This window comes from Phalacrocorax aristotelis, chromosome 1 (genome assembly GCF_949628215.1).
Source record: "Phalacrocorax aristotelis chromosome 1, bGulAri2.1, whole genome shotgun sequence".
Lineage (NCBI taxonomy): Eukaryota > Metazoa > Chordata > Aves > Suliformes > Phalacrocoracidae > Phalacrocorax > Phalacrocorax aristotelis.
Window position 1 is genome coordinate 168,617,513 of NC_134276.1, and position 21,829 is coordinate 168,639,341.

General features: G+C 46.6%; 1 protein-coding gene across 2 annotated transcripts; it reads right to left on the bottom strand.

The window, feature by feature from the left end:
* Window positions 1-469: 469 nt before the first annotated feature.
* Window positions 470-11,414, bottom strand: SOCS2 (suppressor of cytokine signaling 2). Of its 2 annotated transcripts, none has more exons than XM_075080643.1 (3): window positions 11,198-11,414; window positions 9,517-9,821; window positions 470-8,560 (listed from the first exon to the last, which is right to left on the bottom strand). In XM_075080643.1, exons 2-3 carry the CDS (start codon window positions 9,677-9,679, stop codon window positions 8,112-8,114), a joined length of 612 nt encoding a protein of 203 aa, XP_074936744.1. In that variant the 5' UTR covers window positions 9,680-9,821; window positions 11,198-11,414; the 3' UTR covers window positions 470-8,111. The 2 variants fall into 2 exon arrangements, with proteins under 2 accessions (XP_074936744.1, XP_074936743.1); XM_075080642.1 differs by lacking the exon at window positions 11,198-11,414 and adding an exon at window positions 10,275-10,439.
* Between the last annotated feature and the right edge of the window lie 10,415 nt (window positions 11,415-21,829).

A 21,829-nucleotide genomic window follows, 5' to 3' on the forward strand; every position in this document is an offset into this window, starting at 1 on the left:
TTGCTGTCCACTGCCGTCCCAGGCAATAATCCCTTCCCTTCCTCCCTCGCCTCTGCCTCCTCAGCCTGGTCCCTGCTGCACGCCCCTTTGCAAGCGTGGCCCTCCCCAGTGCCAACATCCAGGTGTCCCACGCCAGCCACCGAAAGCCAGGCCGATGCCGAGGAGGGGAAGGGTTTGGTATGGAAAGACTGCCCGACTTGTAGACCGAGCTTAGGCGTCCTGTGCTGGGTGCCGGCGGGGTTTGAGGGCACTGGGCTGAGGGGCGGGAGGGGGTGTCACTCCAGGTGGCATTTGCTACTCCAAAAGCAATTCCATATCACTCCTGAGAAAAGATGATGGGGATCAGCCCCTGGGCTGCCGCTTCGATTATTCTGATACTTTATAACTTCCCATACATTTAAATAACAAAGGCTTTAAATTAAATGCAGTTTGAAGAGAGCAATGAATATAAAATGTACATGACACTTCATAAACTTCCTTAAAAGTATTATTTTTATTCAAAGTCATGTCCAGCACGTAGATAAAATACAGCACAGAAAGTTTCAGAACATCTTAATACATGGGGTTTGAGGTTATGATGTAGTGTCTACACATTTACATTTGTTTCAATAATAAAAATGTTTATTAGCAGTACTGCGATGAATTAACGCTGTTTACTTTGGTACAAATAATCTCTAGCCAGAAGTTGAATACAGAACACTTACAAGAAAAGAAGCAAGCATCAAATGTGAAACTTCTGTATTCATTCCAGAAAAAAAAAAAAAGAATCTCTGCAATGAATTATAATCAAACCCCTGCAATTAATATTTGCAAAATGTGACTCAGTATTTCTCAGAATTTTTAGTCCATTTTCTTAAATATATGAATTAATGTAGTTCCCTGTTTTTGAAGTTTAATTTAAAGATGCTTTGAGGAGACAGATGAAATACTGCAAAGCTCGAAATATTTATTCCAGACTCATGAAACTAGTTTTTAAATGTAAAGCAACCATTTTAATAACATGAGAACAAACAAAGAAAACTCCTGAATTAGCCTGAAAATCAAACATTGTCAAGTAAGTAAACGGAATTTAAGATCCAAGTCTGAAACCTTTTCAGAAAACCAGCTTCTTTTGTTTGCAAATTACAGCATATGAAATGGTTGTCGAGCATTTTAGATAAAAGACTGGAAGGTTGCTTTTATTTAGGAGGATAATAACTACTGCTTTTCATAAGCTTCTGTTCCTTTCCCAGGCTTTCAACTGGACAAACTCATACGCAGCACCTATATTCTTAAGGGTTCTTACTTTCTGGTTAAGCTTTTCAGGAGCTAGTAATGATTCATTGAAAGTTTTTACAGGTAGCCTAGCAAGAGCTTTGCCACTGCTTATACTTCCACACATCCTGTTTTCAAGCAAAAAATAGCCTTCAATTAAAAATTCACTTAACTCTGTTTTTTTCCCTTTGAAAATGAACCCTGGCTGCAGGCATGGTTGCAGTGGGCTAGGTAAGCAGCCTGCAGTAGGCACTGCATCCTCCGCCAGGGGAGTTAAAAGAAACGGATGAATTTCCAGCAAACAGTTATCTTCTTGCAGGCAGTTTCCCTCGCAGGCAACACGCGCCTGAAGCGTTTCAGCTCGCGAAGGAGCTGTGATGCCACTGCCACTGCAATCTAAACAAGAATCTCACTTCCCTAACTTACTTTCTTCTCTCTTCCTAGCAAAGCAGCCATTCAAAGATATTACCATCACTGCAGCTTAAGCTCCTACCAATGGTAATTGAAATATAAACGACTTTTCACCCCATGCTGATAAATTACAAAATGTCAAGCCCACTGGCCACTTTACAGATAGGTAACTTGCAGATAATACAGGATCAGTCTTGTTTAATATTGCTCTCCCTAAAAGAAAATGAACTGGCTAAAAATCCCATAAACAATAACAGTTGATCCACAACTTATTCTGCCCTCCAGACCGCGCCAGGTAAGAAAAAAGCAAATGCATGATGTGTGTAATACAGGTGTCCAGAGCAAGCCCGCAAATTCGGAGATTCCCCCCTGCCACAAGCTGAGTGTGGGTGCAGAGATTCAGCTGAACCTATTTCAGGGCTGCAACCCAAAGAGATGCAACTAAACTTTAACAAAGCGTTTTGAAAAGTGATTTTACAGCCTTCAGATACCAGTCTTACAGCTGTTCCTTATATAGTTCTTGTTATCAAGCCTGATGCGAATAACCTCAGTGAAGTCAAAAGGAGAATTTGTGCCGGGCTTTGAATCTTTTCTCACATTTAAGGTACTTCTGCATTTACTTGTTGTTAGACAACAGTGCACCAAACTGCAATCCTCAGCTATGAGACATCAGTTACGGAACGATTTGACTGAAAAACAACAGGATTTACTTTTACAAACCCTGCCTGCCACTGAAAGAAAAAATAAGGCAGGCACATTGAATTTGGGGATTTTTAAAAATGTATTCTGTTCTTTGCAGCACCCAGCACTGAACCTTCCCTGGGTATTATCTGTTTGAACTCCTTCCTATTAAATGTCAGCTTGTTCCTTATGTAAATAGCTTTTACTCCTGCATTATTTTACTCCTTAATATCATAGAAAGTAATGATATTATTTTGGTATTTCAGTTCCTGCAGAGTTAATGGTCGCAACTCTGGAAGAAAAAAAAAACCCAAACACAAAACAAAACACAGGTGCAATCCCTTTTTTAAATAGGATTTAAGTAGAATAAAATCCACAATTTATCAGGGAGATTAAACACCGTAATTATCGTGATGTTTCTACATTTCCCTAGACTTTCTCAGAGGTGCTGGCTCCCTCAAAGCACTGTAGATAACCTGGTTAATAAACACTTAATAAACACTGTTAATCCCTCCCCACCCTTGCCAACCCCAGGACCAGGACAGACCGATTTTGTTATAAGCCTAATTTTTTTCCTGAAGCTCAGCTATCTAGCCAGATTGTGTTTACACATGGTTTCAAACTGTGCTGATGCTAGTTACTCCCCTGGACCTTTAAGCTCTACTAAGACACCTTTCAGCGTAGTACTAATCCTGGTGGTTAGCTGTTCGATCCACCTCGTGAGAAGTGCCACCTCTCGTGGGAGCTGCTGGCTTTTCCTTGGTCTTTCCCTTCGGTCCCTCCTCAGACACCAAAAGCCAGGCAGGTAACTCGCTCCTCAGCGAGCAGAATAGCTTCTCATCTGGTTTCCTGGCTGCTGTACTTCACCGGGCGTGTAGCATGCCCGCTGTCTAAGGCAGTGGGTAACGACCAGTGATGTCCGCACCGATGCCCTTCACAGCCCCCGGCAGCAGCGACGCTGCTTCCCACTTTCTTTGACTGATCTTCAGCCCGTTGTAGGAATTACCCAATTTCAGCAATACTGTGGCAGACCGCCATGTTGCTGTAAAGCGAGCTCAGACCTCGGTGATCTGAAGTTATGTGTCAGTGGAATGTTGTTTCCAGGCATTTTCAGTCGTGCGAAGGGCTTAGCAAAATACTGAGACCTGCTGAAGTTAACACTAATAAAGAAGTGGGTTTCAGGAGCTAGGCTGAGATACCAAAGCAGCTTGTCATCCCCACTTCCTTTGTGTGTACAGCACGAACCAGCTCAGACCTTTCAAGTAATTTTTTTCAAGTAATTTTATTGCACTTAGAAATTTTATGGTTTATATACTAAAAGTTTAGTTTACTTCTAAAGTTTTTTTTTAATAAAATTTCTCCTTGTGACAGAAAAGATTCTTATAATTATTGAGAATCAGTAATACAACTGTCCCTCAAACCACTACATCCTGTGGAAGTCAAGATGATACTTAGACTTATTTTAACAACCACAAAGTCAGAAGAAGTTCTATTTTACTTTATTTTAAATGACTGTTAGACATGACACCCAAGTCTAAAGGTGTGTCTTCCCATTTCCATCATGTGTTTTGGCTTAAGAAGAACAAAGCCCTGACACCACTGAGCTTACTCTCTGCTAGATCCTAAGCGTATAGCCAAAAGAAAAATCCACAGGATTTTTATCAGGAATACAAGAAAAAGCTCTTGAATAGAACATATAAGCAAATAAAGCTTTTCTACTTTCTTTCACAAGGTAATTTACCTACGGGAACACTTTGGTACGACACCAGAGGTGGCTAAGATACAGGAATTCATGCAACTACAGAACCCTGTCCTTCCTATCGTATGTAAATTCTGTTTTCTTAAAGTAATGACAGGAAGAGTCTCAGATTCTAAAGCTCCACAGTTTTTAGTGAGGATTAAGTTCCAGATTGTCTAAAGGTATAAAAATAAACCCCTCTCCCTCCATATTCTAGTGAACAATTTTTCCTTCTTGCTAATAACTAAATATTGTTTATCTAGAATGTGGTTACATGAAATATAATCAGGACAACACTGACGAGGTCAGATTAAAACAAAGTTACTTCTAATGCAATGGGCACGGCTGCTTGTTACATTCCCACTCTACCCACCCATCTTGTGCTTGAACCGTTTTCTGTCTCTGGGTGATGATACTAAGAGCAGGGGAATACCCATACAACTAAAATGGAGCCATCGTTCAGACTTCTGCTAGGTTTAGTGCTAAACTAAATACAGTTACCAATTCCATTTTCACCATTCATCTTGCAATTCTTTTTAAAATTTTTTTTCCCAAGGGTCGCCTCTTAGGATTGGCATTCTCAGCATTCCTTTAATTACAACGAAGAGGTTTTCAGCAACTAACATTCCAGGTATCAGCTGGAAAATCTGAAACCTCGAGACTCAGAAATGAAAAACCAAACCAACAGATGGGATGAAAAAACAATCTTAGGATTAAGGTCCTTATCATGATTTTTGGTTGACTCGTGGGCATTGAACCTGTGAAACTGGCTTCACTGAGCGCTCTGTACTAGCAATTCAAGATGACATGTATCAGTTAGAAGTAATTTTTGGAATCTGAAGGGCCAGCAGTTTAAAAGCTAGTGCTGTGAACAAGCCACAGCAACATCCATAAAGCAAAAAAAAAAAAAAAAGCACTGGAACTTTTTAAAAAATGTTTGGACAACATGATTGTGCCTGAAAATTCACAGGGTGTATATGAGAAATTTTTGCACCACTGTAATCTAATAATGTGCTATTCTTGGATTTTTTGTACCAGAACAAGTCATTCCTCTGTGCTGCGTTAGAGTGAAGCCGAGCTTGCAGCAAGCCGTAGTGTGGTTTAGTTTTACTAGTGCAATGCATCAACCCTAGGGCTGGCATCCTAATGAGGACAAGAGCTATGCTTTCATACAAAGAGGACTAGTTCCCCCTCCAGTCTGTTCAAAATATTGTTCACTGCTCTGAGCACACCACAGCTACGGACCCTACTTACTCCCCGCAGTCACTCATACACGGTACGAAGCGTGAGCCGGTATGCTCAATGTCCGGTGACTTGATTCCGCATCATGGTAACTACTCTTGATTAGTTACAAGAATCACCACCTTTCACTTTACTTGTGACTTTACTAGCATTCCTTGTCTTCAGCCTGCCGTTTGCCCGTGTGCTTTGGAGAACCGCTAACAAAAAGCCCAGCAAGCTGCCCTGCATCTGCCCCGTGTCATTCCTCGGAGCTTGGCTCTGCCGTGGGGCACACCTGGCCTGTGACTGATTGCACTAGGCTGCCAGCAGCGGGCTGTAAATCATTTCTTATATGTACAACGTGACTGTCTCAGTGCGCCCCAAAGCTCTTCTCAGTCCGCTTGTTCCAGCATTGGTATGCGTGATTTTAAATCCCCAGGCCAGGTGCTAGCCTGGTTTAAAGGACCTTCGTATAACTTGTTCACCACGGAGACCCCAAGCATGTCGCAGCTAAGTATCACCCTGACTAAGAATGCCCAGTAGCAGAAGGTTAATGCAGCAGCAGCTTGGAGTGTTTCCTTACTGCAACACAAGTTATCCCGTACAGCAGCTATCTCATCTCGAGGTAGGGCTAGGCAAGAACTGTAAGAAAACAGATTAATCAGAATGAGGAGCATTCCCAGGAGAACGGTTTTCACAGGCACTGCTCACAGGAGAAGCTCCTCAGCTTCAGGGTGGGCAGCAGATCCTAGCAAGACAGGTGGCAAGTGCAGAAGAACCGTGTGATCACAACACATACCTGGAATACAAGAGCTCTTCTGGGATGGGAACGGGAGGGTGGTCGCTGCCTGGTGTGAAAAGCTTCCAACAATCTGCTACATTTTGGCACAGCACGGGGAAAAGTTTTACATGACAAAAGCTTTTGTTCTGTTTTTCAGGAGGAAGCTCCCATTTCTATGCTAAAGCTTGCATTAAAAGTGGGGAGAGAGAATTGAAGCCGTGGAGGAGGAGGAGGGAGAAAAGCCACCTTTTCCACAGAAAGAACAACATTCCAAGTATTTGCCCTACCGAGGGACCAGCCCCTCTGCCTCGGGCTCTTGGTGTCTTCCTTGTCCCAACAGCTGTGCTGCTCGTTTCTGCCAGCGCGGTAATGACAGAACTGAGTGCGCAGCAACTGGGAGCTCCGATGCAACCACAGCAGCTGGTCAGCGCCCCAGAGTTATGAGAAGGGACACAGCACCTTGACAGTACTAGAGCAGGCAAGTCACAAGGAAAAAAGCTTATTTTACGTTGTTTCTATTTCAGCCTGGGCAGGGCTAGATTGCAGCAAGTCTTGACAACCCTCCTTGTTCAAATACAGGTCTATTTGCTTTAATTAAATAGTAAGCTAGAGGAAGAGTTAAACCTCTGAAATTGTTGACTGAGGATGAATCTATGTCCTTTTTTCTCTCTTTCTGCTCTCCTATGACTCTCATCGTGGAAATGTCTTCCACTAAATACTTTACATTTAGACCGAGGAACGGATACTGATGGTCTTAGTCCCTTCCTCCCACCTGGAGGACTGCTGTAACATGAAAAGTGATGTCCTACGCTAATACCTAACTATGGGAACTCAGCAGGCAGCCTCTAAGCCACTGATCTGAACATAATCCAGCTGTACCTGTGTGCAGCACCACAGAGGCAAAGCAAGGGCATTCCTCCTCACGATACACGTGCGATTACGTGAGTATTAGCTGGGAAATGATACAGGTTGTAAGATCACTGTTTCCTCATAGTAGCAAACCCATACATACAAAGATTGGGAGATTGTTGTGCAATTTGATTTACTTTATTGAGTAATAGTCTGATAGCTACAATGGTGAATTAGAAGGAAAAAAAAAGAGAAAAAAAAAACCAACCCCCTTCAAAAAAAACCCCCAAATCTGTATTTCCCCACATTTTGGGAAACAAGCTGAAGAAAACATTCTACACTGTAGAAGACAGCTGTAACTGCTGATATCCATGTTTTGATATCGGAACTGAGCAACTGCAAGTCTGCAGAGTACAGTCCTAAAGCCTCAACCAAAAGAGGCTTAATAGTAATAACATGGATATATCACCACTGGGAAGATGTTAACACATTAACAAAGATTCTGGGATACCAATCTGGTATAATCAGCAACATACTGGGTTCCTATGAAAGATGTGGCATTTCTCCTTAAGGTCAGCTTTTAGAGAACTTTGAAAAACAATGTTTTAAACTGGTTACTTACAGTACTCCTTTGCTTGCAGAAAAGCACAAGAATTACAGTTCAATAAAAACTGAATAGATGATCACTTTTTTGACTGGATTTCATTAGTTGCATAACTTTGGCAAGATTATCACAGTGTGATCCAGTTAAGCTTTCAGGATTATACGAACACCAGCACCAAATTAATCTTGGAATCAGACAACTGAGATACTTATACACTCTCATACGTCTCTGACCACTTCTGCAGCCTCTCCCAGTCCCGCTGCTTCAGTTAGCATTCGACAGCGCAGTATTTTGTGCACTGACAACACAACACAACCTGGACAGATTCCTGGCTTCTCTCTCCTTGCAAGAATAGCATACCACCTTGTCGAACCCCTGAGGATGCAAGCTGGGATTATTCTACATAAAGTCTCCCTTTGTGGCATCTGAAATAAAAACCTTTCCCCCAGAACTGCCACTGTTTTGATAGTGAATTCCATGCCGAGTTGTACAACTGGTTACTCAGTTCTTTGGCTGATTTTAAGAATTGCATTTAAAAGTTACTCTACGTTAGAGGCATTTAGAAAATATATTTATACCTGGTATTGGTACTCTTTCAAGTACTCTTTTAGTCTTGTTGGTAACGGCAGCTCCCAGATCTGATTTGTACACTTATTTATAGTTATTCTGCAGCGGTGTTGCAGAGATGGAGCGGACGTATAGAGAGGTTTGTTCAAGTAAAGATGAACTGTTCCATTTGAAGGTGTTTCGGTTCTGTCCTTGCACATAAGAACATAGTACTCAATCAAATGCACAACACTGTTGAACTGTTTAAGCCTAGATCTGACACAAGTGATAGAATCCAGTCTAAACTTGCCATCTTGATATTCTATACGTAGATTTGTAGGTCCCGCTGATGTTTTTACCGAAATAGTCAGTAGATACTCTGAATGTGAACTGTCCCTAACCAAGAAGGTCCCTTCGGGGGCATCCTGCAATCTCTCTTTAGCTTCAGCAACAGTCATGTTGCCCCAGTACCACCCTGTTAAAAGAGGAGAGAAGGAAGGGATTTGTTTATTCCCGTTTGTTTAAAAAGCTTTGGTTTCATGTTTGGCTCATGTACTTCTAACAACCCATTTCCTTTGTTGTTTGAAAGCTGAAGTCCCGAAGCCATTGTGCATTTTTATTTGCTATTTAAATCCGTTTGCTTTACCATGCCTCTCTCTGTGACAGAGCCTTCCAGGTCACTGTTTATTTTCATACCTACACAGTCACAGGCACAAACTTTCCTGCAGCGCCCTGCGAGGATAACGCGGCAGCCGCCGACCCGCGGGGCCGCCCGTAAGGTAGCGGGGGAGGTGTCCGGCAGTCCCGCACACGGCAGGGCGAATGCCGCGTCCACCCGGCGCGGCTTGGCAGCCCGCAAAAAGCCCGCTCTCGGTAGCTCTAGGTGGGCGGTTGTTGAAATCCGCTCCGTCTAGCAGCCAGAGGAGGAGAGGGGTAAGAAAACAACTTCGGCGGTACGGCTGCCGTCCTAGCGGTGAAGAGATGAGGACCGAAGCCCTTCTCTCCGCCCGCGGCCGAGCTGCCGCCAGGCCGGCGAGCGATGCACAGGTACGCGGGGCCGAGGGGATGCGGCGGCTGCCACCCGCTCCCCACGCCGCGGCCGCCCCGGCCGGCGGCAGCGCCCGACCGGCGATCCCGGGCTGCCGCCGGGGCGCGGCGCTGCTGGCGCGAGCGGCGCTTTCGCTTCGGCCGCCGCAGCCCGCGGAAGGTCGGAGCCGCCGCCGCCCCTCGCCGCCACGGGGCCGCGACCCCCCAGCGCCGGGAAAGCGTTGCCCCGCCGCCCAGTTCTCCTCCCGGCCCGGCGGGGCTCCCCACGCCTCGCCGTTCCGCCTCCCCCGGGACCGCGGTGCGGCGGGCGGCGGCGAGCGGGCAGTCTGGCGAGCGCCGCCGCCCCGGGGGCTCCCCCCTTCCCGGCCGGCCGCCCGGGCTTACCTGCCCGCCGCAGCTCCTCCATGGCCACGGCCAGCTGCGCCGCCTCACGGGACTCCTCGGCAACAGGCGCGGCTGCCACCGCCGCCGCCGCCGCCCCGGGGTGCCCCCGGCGCGCCCGGGCGCTTTCCGCGCTCTCCAGGGAGCCGGCGGAGCGCAGGGTCATGGGGGGCGGCAGCGGCGGCGGGCGCGGCCCCGCTTGCACGCAGGTCGGGGGCTGCCCGCCGGGAGAGGGCTCCGCTTCGCCGCCGCTGCCGTGCTCAGCGCCGCGCCGGGTGCATGGCCCCGGCCCCCGGCCCGGGCGCCGCCTGCGAGTGGAGAGAGAGCGTGGTTAGCGGCGAGCCCCGCGAGAGGCGCTCCCGGAGCTGCCCGTGCGTTTCTGGCGCTCCCGCTTCGGAACTTCCCAGCATCCAGAGGAGGGACCCGCGGCGAGAGATCACCTCCCGGCGGAGCGGGGGAGGGACATCTCCTCCCCCCACCCCCCGCCGCCCGGCCTGGCCCCGGCTCCCCCCCGCCGGGGCCGAGCCGGCGGACCGCCGAGGTGGTCTCTCTTTAGGGCGAGGACGAGCCCGCCGATGCGCCGCTTCCTCGGCCGGAGTAGGCGAGCCCGGCCGGTGGCGCTGGGGTGGGGGCGTTTGGGGAGCGCCGGGCACGGAAAGGTACGAGCGGGAAGGGGAAACCACCGAGCGAGGCAGATCCCGGACCCGGCGCTGCCCCCACCACAGCGCGCCTCCCGGTAAGGTAGACGGGCGAAGCCGTACCTCTAGGAACGGGGGCCGGGCCGGGAGTCAGCCTCTCCCGGGCAGCACCGGCTGCCGGGGCCCGCTGGCCGCGGGAAGGGGCAGCGCGGTGAAGGGCGCGATATATTTAGCGCGGGGCAGGAAATCTGCTTTTCCTGTTCCATTAAATGCTGATATTATAAAAAAATTATCTTTCCGCTCGGCTGAAGCGAACGGGAGGGACGGAAGAGCCGCCCGCCCTCCCGTTGTCACGCCGGGAGCGGCACAAAGCCGGGCAGAGCCAGTGAGGGGGAGGCTGGCCGGGAAGGGGGCTCCCGGGGAAGGCCGGCCCCCCGCCGGCGCCTGCGAGCCGGGCAGAGCCCCTGCCCCAGGCACTCAGCAGCCGCCAGGTGAGGGGTTGTGCCGGGGTGGCTCCTCCCGCCACATGCTCCGCGGCGGAGCTCACAAACTTTTCCAAATTAAACTTCACGGGCAGCGGACAGGTCGCTTTGCCAGGTTATAACCCCCTCGCCCCCCGCGCAGGACCCTCCCGCCGGCGTCCCGGGGAGCGGGCGCAGGTGCGCCCGTCGGCGGAGCGGCTGCAGGCCCGCCGAGCGCGGAGCCCCGGCGCAGGTGGGAGCAGCCGCGCCGGGGTTGCCCGGGCGCGACCCCGTGTGAAGTGGGAGCGGCCGGCCGCCGAATGCCGCCACCCGCGGGAGCTCGGCGGGGACGGAGGGTTTGCGAGGCGGTGGCAGCCTAGTTGCGGCGGGGAGTCTCCCGACAGGGACGAGGAGTGCCGGAGCAGCCCGGTTTTAGAGGAACCTCCATCCCGCCTGTCGGCGGCTCCGTCCCGGGAGCGGGGTGGCTGGCTACTGATGCCGCGATCTAGCTCTACCACTACCCTACTCTCGAGGAGCGGCGGGGCACCGGGCGCGGGGCGGGGCGGGGAAGACGACGGGACTCACCCGGGCTCGGCGGGACGGGGCTGGGGCCGCCGCTGCCGCCGCCTGGAGGTGGGGCGGTCAGGTTGTTCTCGCTGCCGGCGGCGTTGGGGGACCGGTGGAGCACAGCACCCGCCGGCGGGGAGAAGCGTCGGGGCTGCGCTCGGGCAGACAGACAGGCTGCCGCTGCCGGAGGAGGAGGATGGTGCTCCTGGGGAAACAACACCCTCCGCTCCCCCCCGCCCTCTCCCCGGCGCGGGCGGTCTGTTCGCCTTTGATTGCGAGGCGAGGGCATCCTCCCCCCGCCGCTCCCCCCTCCCGGCACGGCTACATACAAAGGCTGCTTTCCAGGAACTTTCCAGGAACCGCATCATGTGACAGAACCCGCTCCGGCGCCTCCACCGGCGATCGCGGCCAGCCGGGGGCCGACGCACCGAGCCGCCGCCCCTTGTCACGCCGGGGCAGCGGTCGCCTAACCCTTCCCCCTCTCACCCCCCGCCCGTTCTCTACCCCAACTCCCTCCGCCCCGCGGAGCGCCGGGAGAGGCGCGGCGAACAGGTCAGTGGCCGGGACCGCTGAGGTACCGGCGCGCGGGCGGCCGTTGGGAGCCTGCTGGCGGGGCCGTGCCTCGCCGGCGGGTTCCCAACGGCCGCCCGCGCGCGGGCCGCGCGGCAGCTCCTGAGGTAACCGAATGAGCGCGGGAGCGCGGCCCCCCCCTTCCTCCTTCCCTCCTCCGCGGCGGCGGCGGGCTGAGGGCGAGGGTCGCCCGACCTCGGCAGCCGCGGGCACCTGAGCGGGGCGTCGGGACCCGCCCTCAGGGCCGGGAGCGCGTCAGGGGCCGGTGCCAGGAGCTCCGTGCCAGGGACTTGCGGCGGCCGAAGCTCCTGGGACACCCCACCCTGGTCTCCACCCCCCTTCACCCTCCGGCGCTAAATACCTCGTTGCTACAAACAGCCATTACCCGCCGATGCGCGCGCCGCTCCTCTTTCCCCCCTCCGCGACTTTTTTTTTTTTTTTTTAAATAAACCCGAAGCTGGTTTTCGACGCAAAAAAATGATTGACCCGCGGGTGCTGCTCGGTAACCAGCCACCTTCTGCTGCTGTCCGGGTGGCCTCGAGCCGACTTTAGAAAAATAAAATTAAAAAAAAAAAAAAGGAAAGGAAAGAGGGGAAACAAAGCAAAAGTAGTCCTATAGTGGTCTTACCCCGGTCCCTGGCTGCAGGTCAGGACTCCCTGCAAATTGCACGGCGGTCTTTGGGGGGGAGCATTTTTCGGGTTTGACGGGAGAATGATTAAGGAGTGTCTTTTTAAAGCCCTCGAGAAGAAAAAAAACCACAAAATAATGTCTTTAAAAATAGGGGGGGAGCCTTTTTTATCAGTGAGGTAAATGAATATATATTAGGCTGGACGGTCTGGCTGAGGGAGTGGGGCAGCACCTCACAGCAGCTCCCCTGCACAGAGAAACCTCCCACAGGGACGCTCCTGCCTTGGGTCGTGCTCCCCAGTAACTACTGAAATTCAACGTTTCTTTAAAAAAAAAAAAAGGGGGGGGGGAAGACACACGACCATGGAGGATAGTTCCTGTAATAGGAACTTCTGTAATAGATATTACATATCATTTTTAAACATCAGGGGATCAGTGAAGAGTGTTAGAGATAATGGTTCTCTTAAAAAATAAGTGTTGTATTTAGTAATTAAGCAGATTTCATCTGAGGGGAAAAAAATCTACTTTGTTGAGTGATTTGGTCAGTATGGTTTCATCTGTTTGTAATGCCTGGGTGCTTTTGAATTTAATTTATTCAGTTTATGAAAAGAGGTGGTTTTAATCACTGACAGCGCCGGAGGTTTAAAATGAGCTCGGAGGAACAAACATGGGTTTTCTTACTTAAGCATTCTCAGAAATGGTTTAAAACGATTTAGATCTTGAAGGTCATTCTTGTTCCTGTTTTTGTCCATGCGGTTCAGATAGCCTCAGATTCAGCCTCCGGTGACTCTTGTGGAATCCCCACTAACTTTTTGTTGGATAGATGTGAAGAGGGGGAAGAATATGTCTGTGTACTTTGAAATTTAGTTGACAGTTCTGCTACCGATGTGAGATCTTGCATAAAATCTAGTTTACTTTTCCAGAATTGCACTGGCTTCACTATGTTCAGAGGAACTCAACAATAAAAAGAATACAGATCTTTCTTTATTACTAAAATAATTCTATATATGTCTATGCAGACACAGAGTTTTTGCTCAAAAATATGTGATTTTGATATAACAGTGTTCAAATTAGGGCGATTCCTTTAAAGTTCATTAATTCATCTCAGAGAAATGGAATTCATCTTGTCTAGATGCAAAGCTGCTTTTTTACAGCTTTGCTGTAGTTCTCTTTCCCCATGTTATTTATTAATGGCATTTTTATGTGGATAGTACCTCACGACTTCCTTTGCTTCTGCCGTTTATTCGTCACTTGAAGTCATAATAATTTGTTTCTAAAACCACAGCTGGCTGCTATAAAGGCAGAAAAAGGAAGACCATGATTTATGTGGTGAATGAGAAACAAGAACAGAAGAATGCAATAAATATTTGTTGCTTAAAACTTCAGATACTCTTATGAAAAAGGTAACATAAAAATTAAATAGGCAGTATATCAGCAGGATCTTTCCTAAACAGAGTTCTGTTTTTTTTTTTTTTTTCCGTGAGACATTAATGTCTTTTAAAAAATAGTACTAAAGATTTGATAAATTTACAAGAGTAATGAAATTCAAACTTAAAAACTGCAAATCGATCTTTAAATGACACTTTTGGCACCTCATAAGAGTGCTTTGGTTCACAGTTACCTTTATTCTCTGGTATGAGGCTTCCGTAAGTACTATGGGATCGGTGGAATAAGTTAGAATTTCACTGTTTCTTTCAACAATGTTAGTTAGCTGGTTTTCTCCTCTGTCTGCGTGGATCTTTCACACAGTCACGGGGGAAAAAAAATAATTTTTAAGTGTAAGAAAAGGTGATTAAATTAAATTACTTTTTGGATTATGGGCCACATGTGGTGCATTAAACTACTTTAAGCTACTTTTTTAGCTTCTTTGGCATTAGGATGTTTAATACATACTTGGTCTGCCTTAAGTGTTTTACTATATATGAAATTGGAATGGAGTAGGAGAAAGATGTGAAACGGAGAAAGAGAAAAGAAGCAGCACGGAGGTCTCAGGCTCTGAAAACTTAGCTTTTCATCATGTAAACAAAATAAGGATTTTAAATTTGCCATGTAACCAACAGTAATTCTTCTAAACAGAGTCACTAATACAAAGAGAAAATTAGTTTATACAAATGTACAAATGGGGATTTAGAATTTGTAAGTACAACTCAAACCAAGTGCTTTATTTATTTTTAGTCTGTATGTTTTTGGGTAGCAACTCTAGGGCAGATATTGCCTGTATGTTTACAGTTATGAATGCTTCTGAGCCGGTTTTAGAGGTGTATCATCCAACTGGAGATGAAAGGCACAAACCTAAGGAACCTCTGATTTCTTTTCCAGATACTTTCTACTGTGCATGAGCATTTTGGTTTGGGCAGTATATCATCCATCTAGTAGGTATTTTGAATCGAGATTTATTTTAGTAGTGAAAACCTGAACATTAAGAGTTCTTGAAAATCACAAGCAGAATATATTGTGTTTCTGACTTATTTTCAAATGTACGTGCTTGGTAGGAGAAGGGGAGGGACGAGTGGATTTATTATTTATTTTTCCTTCAGGCAAAAATCCCTTTCATGACCAAGGAAGGAGGCAACCACGTTTTTACAATAGTGTGAAGTGCCTGTTGCTAGAAATGATTTTCACTTTGTTCCTGAAAAGTATGCCAAATGTACCGGAGAGCTCGCATGCTGATTTATTTATATAACATGACGTGAGTGGAGGAGGGGGTAATGCATTTTTGGCTCAGCTGATTTTGCTACATTTGCTTTGATTTGCTGAAAAGGTTTGCTGATTTATTTAGCTAGATTTGTGTAGCTACCTGAAAGAATACAAGGGGCCTTTCCTTGCCCTCTGCCTCCTTACTTCCCAAAGATGCAGCACAGAATATCCAAGATCCATGACATACCTACCATTGGGTCAGATAAAATCCGCTTTAGTTAAAAGGCCAGCTATTGCTAGTGATATATGTCTATTGACCATGTTTTGACACCTGCTTACTGATCTAAATAACAATGTATAACTGCCATGGTTCCCCTTCTTCTGTGACTGCAGCGGGCAGGCAGCGTGTCTGGTTCTGGAGCAGAGAAATATGAATACTGAGCCTTTATCTCAAGCAAATTAGAACAAGTTAATTGTAGCTCCACACCACAACCAAAGTCCGCAATGCAAGCCCTTAGAGAATTTCTCACTCAGTTGCCAGGAGTAAGCTTTGCTTATTTCACAAAGGGTTCCTAAAACATAATAAATATGGCAGAGAGAAAACAAATATTTTCATAAATGGGATCGCTCTGCTCATTCCAGCTGCCTAAGGAACAGAATGTTTTGATGAAATAAATTATGAGGTATACCAAACAATTTTACTCTTAACCAGCTGCCACCTTATTTCCTGTCATTTTTATCTATTCAGATGTGAATGCTTTATCTTTCTTAAGAATATACATTTGGTAAAGGAGAATAATAAAAAATCCAGTGCATATTTTCTATGAATCAGTAGTGTTCTAAAAGAAAGCCAGCACTTGTAATTTAAAAGCAAACCATCAAGAAACAGCACTAAGAGAGCGGTACTTTGAAATAACATCCAGATTATTTTCTTTCAGAGACAGTCGAGAAGTAGAATGATCATTTCCTTTAGTTCAGTGAGTAGATAGATGGATAATCACCAGCAAGCATGAAACCCTGACCATAAAAAAGTGGCATTTAAATCCTTCTCTCATCATGTGCTTTATACTATTTAAAACTTATAGTAACATCTAGAGGCCTCAACTGCATTGAGTAAGAAGTTACCTAGACACACTTAGGATCTTTAATTAAAAACATTAGATGTAGTGCTTTTATAGTTTCTCTAATTTCCTATTTACAGTAAAAACAAAGTAACATTAAAAATAATTTGGCTGGACTTGTTAAGGAAAAGTGGAATGTGGTGACACAGGGTACTAAGTATATATAAAAAGATAATTTACACAGCAGTTTTCACCCTATACTGTGTTAGGCTTCTTCATAAACAGTGAGCAGAATTCTGACACTTTGTTATTTTGTGAACATATATGCAGTTTCACTCTGGCTAGAACTAACTAAATACTGCTGAAAGTTACCTGAGGATAACTGGTAAATATACATGCTTTGGCAGTATTTTCTTCCCTGTCATGCTTCCTTTTTATGGACGTGATAGAAAGACTACTGGCAAGAACTGTTTTGATAGCAGTCATTTTAAGCAACTACTTTGCTATGGATTTCAATATTCAGATTATAATATAAGAGGCTGTGACTGTAATATGTATTTGCCGTGGGTTTTGGCTGAGAAAGAGTGCATAGGTGTGTATATACACGCACACCTGTACACACACAGGGTCTTTGGAGTTCCGGATTTTTGGAGGAGTGTACACTCTTGTCTTTGTTTTAGAAAAATCCTAGAGATAGCACAGCTGAAAGCACTGCGAAATCTTGCATTCTTGTCCTAGATGCTGCCAGAAAAAACAAGCCTTTTATGCTTGAGGAGGCTTGAGATGTTTTCTTGCCAGTTGCGAGTCCTACTTCTCAAAGTAAAAGAGAGCAAGTAATGTCTGTGAAAAAAGTTTTCCTGACAGACGGCATGCAGGCAGCTCTCCTGTGCTCTGCCAATCCATAGGTAACTAAAGTTCCTCTGTCGGCAGAGAGTCAGTTCTGAAACGAATAAGGAAAATTAAAACAGGTGATGCAGTGACTATCTCCAAAGGAGAGAGTTTTGGGTGCAAAGTAAAATGAAGATGAAGAAGAAACTGGGTTATATGTCTCTGAATAAATACTCTCCCATCACAAAAAGATTCATTTTAAGTCACTGTTCTAGTTCTTTTATTAAAGATGGTTTAATTCACCCAGAGCTATTTGGCCTTGAGGATGAATTCCTACAATTAAGTGTTTATGACTGAAAGTGCTGCCATGGAAAGCAGACAGATGAATATCATTTCAGGAGTACTGTGAATCATTAAATGGGTTGTAGAACCTTTTCCTGGGCACGAGCCACTTTCAGATTTCAGACTAAGGCTATAATAGGCTTCAGCACAAGGCCTGATGTGTTGCTGTGTTTAAGCATTTGAATAACAGGATAATCAACATGTACTAATGTGTTTAGATAATTTTAAACTTGAAAATATGCTGCCCATGGTATGTGTATGTGCTGCTGGGATCAAATACATTTTTCAGATTAGTGCATTAGGTGTTAGCGTCAGGTAACCAACTTGGCCTGCCTCTGACATGTTGGCTTCCTTCGGCTCAAGGCAGGCGTGGCTGCTCTCCCTCTTCAGCATGGAGAGAGGCTGGACGTGGAATGCCATACAAACCTGAACAGGTGACAAGAAAACAGCCCTAGCTGCCAACTACCTTCTCTCTTCTATTTGTCATGGTTAGCGCTTGGTTTTTTGTCAGGAAGGCTCTAGGCTTTGTCCTATAACTGATGGGCATGTTGGGAGGACGGAAGCTGAAATACAGGCCGGACAGAGACTGGCATGTTCTGGGCTCAACAGAGGAAGCGGACACGGGGCTGCTGTTCCTTGTTAAGGAAAGAGCATTGGTCCACAGGTCACGTTTTCATGGCACTGCCTGTCCATACCTGGGATCGCTTGCCCCTCCTGTGAGCAGTTTTGCCGGGCGTGTGGAAATGAAAGCTCAAACAGTAGTAGATAAAATTGGATAGACTGCGTGAACCAGTTACTCTCTCCCCTTATACTGTACCTGAACTGTCCTCCCCTGGCTCTGCCAGAGCGCTGCTTGCAGCAGGGATGAGGAATTAACTCACGCACCTCCTCCTAAACGACTTCAGCTTTCAGCCTGGTGTGTCAAGACCAGCCCCGGTTTCAGCGTGGCTCAGGACTGCAGTCCTTCAGCAGCAGCGTCATGAGCTGTTTGGTCGTGAGGTGGCAAATTCTGTCACGGGGTGGGGTGGGTGGCTGGGGATGAGCGCAGTAACTCCTTCAGCCATCTGATTTTAATCCCTTACCATATGTGACTTGAAGTCCTTAGATGCCCTCTACTGCCGTATACCAGAATTAACAGATGGCTCTGTGTAACCAAATTCAGATTTGCTGAAGTTTGTTATTATCTCCCTGTCTTTGTAAGTGAATGGGGGAGGGGAAATAATAGCCATAATTATTACAAAATATGCAAAGCCTTTTATAAAGTGTGACTTTGGGCTAGACATCTTTTCTGACTTTCAGTGCTATTGCCCCTTATTTCAAAATTTTAATGATATTTTTAGCATTCTTTTCAGAGCTCACTTCTCTGATAAATTATCCCTCTGGGAATAAATCTGATCCAGAAAGATGCCTGAGGCACAGCAGAATTTTTCCCCCGCGTTTCAGGCCACATCATGTCAGACAGAAGGAAGCTGCAAGACCTGCTGCTGTAGATCAGTCTCTGTTCTGGGAAGGAACTAAAGGATGCATTTAGCCATCGGATGTATCGTTTGCATGCAACAGAACAGCAGGCAAGAGCCTCTGTCTAAAATGGAACAAAAATGGAATTCCTGTCCCATGTTTGCCTGCTTTATGACAGTTTTTGTGTGCTGGCTGGCACAAAGCAATCCCACGTCAAACCGACAAAAATCCTGGAGGGAATCACTCTCCAGGCTCTAAGAACCAAGTGTTTCTTGGTACTTGAGCTTCTGCTGCGTTGGTTGTTACAGCTACTTTTCCCTTTTGTAAGGAAAACACAGCAAAGCAATCCCACCTTTAATTTCCTGGCCCGGGTTCCTAACACTGATTTTACTGAGTGGGTTTGGTCCAAATGAAATCAGCAGCCACATTTTGCATACATTTTTAAACACACCTGACCTTTCTGAGGACAGTCTTTTACTGTTCGTTTTACTCTAGGTGGTTGCCAGTGATGTTACAGATAGAAGCAAGCACAGCAGGAGGGAGCGGGAGCTTCCCAGCGGAACACGTGACAGTGGGGATCTGCTCCAGGTGAGTGAAGGGGGGCGCGTACAGAGGACATGCAGCAGCGCCTCTGCCGGGCTAATAAAAAGATAAAGCATCGTGGGTTCATTGAAGGGGTGAGCTTTCACACTGTGCTTTCTTTGCTCTCCAGCACAGTCCTCCACTTTCAGGCACACTGGTCTAGAATGTGCTACTTAGATTTTTTAGGAACTTTTGTAGTTTTTCCAGGACGTAATCTCGAACTAACAGAAGTCCCTAGCAAGTTCTTGTTGTGAATGGGGGCTTTGTCCTGTGAGACTATGTCTGCGAACGCCTGTCTCTCTATTAGCCACTGCATAGAAGGCTGAAACATGAATTTGTTCATATGCTTTTGTTTTCAACATGTTCATTCCTTCAAAACCCCCCCTTTCTCCAAGAAGTATTTGAAGCTCTTCAAGTCTTCCTGGCAGGTGGACTATATATTGTTATGACGGCATCATACCACCCAACAGTGTGGTCCATTGCATATATTTTTACTAGATCCATATTTTTCCAATTTCTTCGTGTTCTTTCAATGGCATTTTTTTTCTATCCATCAGGGAGTAGAATCCTGCATTCACAGAATGTAAATAACAGCTGTTTCCACTCAATTTGCATTTACATACTTAACACTTCAAAATAGATTATTTCCAGAAGCTTTCACGATCTAGTCAAAATTCTTACTTAGTGAGAGGTACTAGTGAGATGTTAATGAAATCCCTTTGGACGGGCTGATGGAAAAGATGCAGCAATGACAATGAAATTCCCCAAACGACTGATCAGTTATGCTCCTGACAGTTACGCTGCAACTATCAGCTGAAGTGTATCTTTTATTCTCCTTGGGCATTTTCAGGATCAGTTCCTTGGGCTGTTCTAAGGGGGCGAGAGTATGCCAGGTGAGGAGATGAACTGTGAAAAAAGCTGTGCTGAACTGGTAGTGTATTTCTTGCAAAATTCATTTACCATCGGAGTACAGCTGAAAAGGAAAAAAAACCCAGGGCACCTGGCAAGCTATGTGAGGTGAACAGCTTATTTGCCAGTGTCACAGATTTTAAAAGAAATAAACCCCTCGTGTCCTGAGAATAACTGAAAAGCAGCTCTTTAATTTGTTTTTTTTTTTTATACTGCTATTTTCTTTTGTTGACATTTCACTAGCCTTGAAATGGAAACTCAGCATTTTTATTTAGTAATGCCTAAATGACGTTTTTAAGAATTATGTTCAATTATTGGGTTTTTTCCTCCAGAAAACTTTGAAAGCATTCCACCTCAGTTTTTGCCAAATGCCTCAACCTGAACTGTTTCTTTAGATTTCTTTGATCCTCCGAAAGCTCAGAAGTACAGAACGTTGACATTTAGTGACCTTTAGTACGGTTCATTTACTCTGATGATGTGGACTGTTGAAGATGCTTGCTCCTAAATCCACATTTTGTTTGAAGTTGCAGAAGTGCACTTTCTTCCCTGCATATTTAATTTTGTTTATCCAGAAGAAAAATCCTTTTCTTTTTACAGGAGTCTCAACTGGGGCATCTTTGAACTGGATGAGACACTCCTGATGACTCAAGTTGTTTAGAGAGCAGTAATTATGCGTGTGAGTTGCTGGTTTTCCATGTCTCGATAAGCCTGTGCCAGACACATTCAGACTGTTGGAACAGCTGAAGACAATCTGAGCTCAGGTTGTCAGTAAAAACCATGTGGGTCCCAAGTAGCTGATTTCAGAGGGCACGCTTGTATTTCTAAATAAAAAAAAGTCCCAGATGCCCAGAGGACCAGCTCATATTCACACTAGCTGGGATCAGTTCCCTCGAGAGCAGACTCCTATATTTACATCCCACAGTGCTCCTTGGACCCTTACTGGTGCCCCTACAGACCCAACACGTAATTCTGGTTTTTGTGTCTCTTTCAGTTTGAAGTATCTGAAATTACCTGAAAATGTACTGCAGTCTGTGGGAATGGTGCTTTCCTAGCATTAAAGTGAGGGTACGCACTACATGTTTTGGGATGCGGTCATGTTTGAGGGTGCACAATCAGCTTGAGGAGTTCAGAAGAGCACACAGGGTAAAGTCAAAGAAGATGGGATCTTGGGAGCAGTGCTTGGTGTGAACTCTGCTTGCAGGGGTGTGCAGCTGTTGCTTTCCAGAGGGCTAGGTGGAACAGGGGGGAAGAGGCGTGGGGATCAGCAGCCGGAGCCTGCGCTTGCTCTCCAGCTGGCAGCAGTGAGGACATGCTCAGAGGGACCCTGAGGATCAGTCTGCTGCTGGGGACCGCCTCCGGCTGAGGTGAAGTGTAGGCACAGGTATTATGACTGCAGGATAAATGCTTCGTTCCTGGAGAAATACAAGCTGCTTACGTATCATTTCCACAGTCATGAGTTAAAACCTTGGTCATATTGAAGCAGAACACTCACCCAGTTCCAACGATTCAAGGCTTTGCCCTCGGTCTGGACAAGGACTGGCTAAGCACCGTGTAGGTACGATCCACAGCTGCTCTCCATCAGGACCAACATCGCTCCTGCTCCTCTCTTCACAGGCCACCGTGTCACCTTTTGGC

Coding starts and splice junctions, on each gene's coding strand:
- SOCS2 (XM_075080643.1), bottom strand. CDS start 9,679: ATGACCCTGCGCTCCGCCGGCTCCCTGGAGAGCGCGGAAAGCGCCCGG. Junction 8,561..9,516: donor GGAGGAGCTGCGGCGGGCAG/GTAAGCCCGGGC, acceptor CTCTTTTAACAG/GGTGGTACTGGGGCAACATG.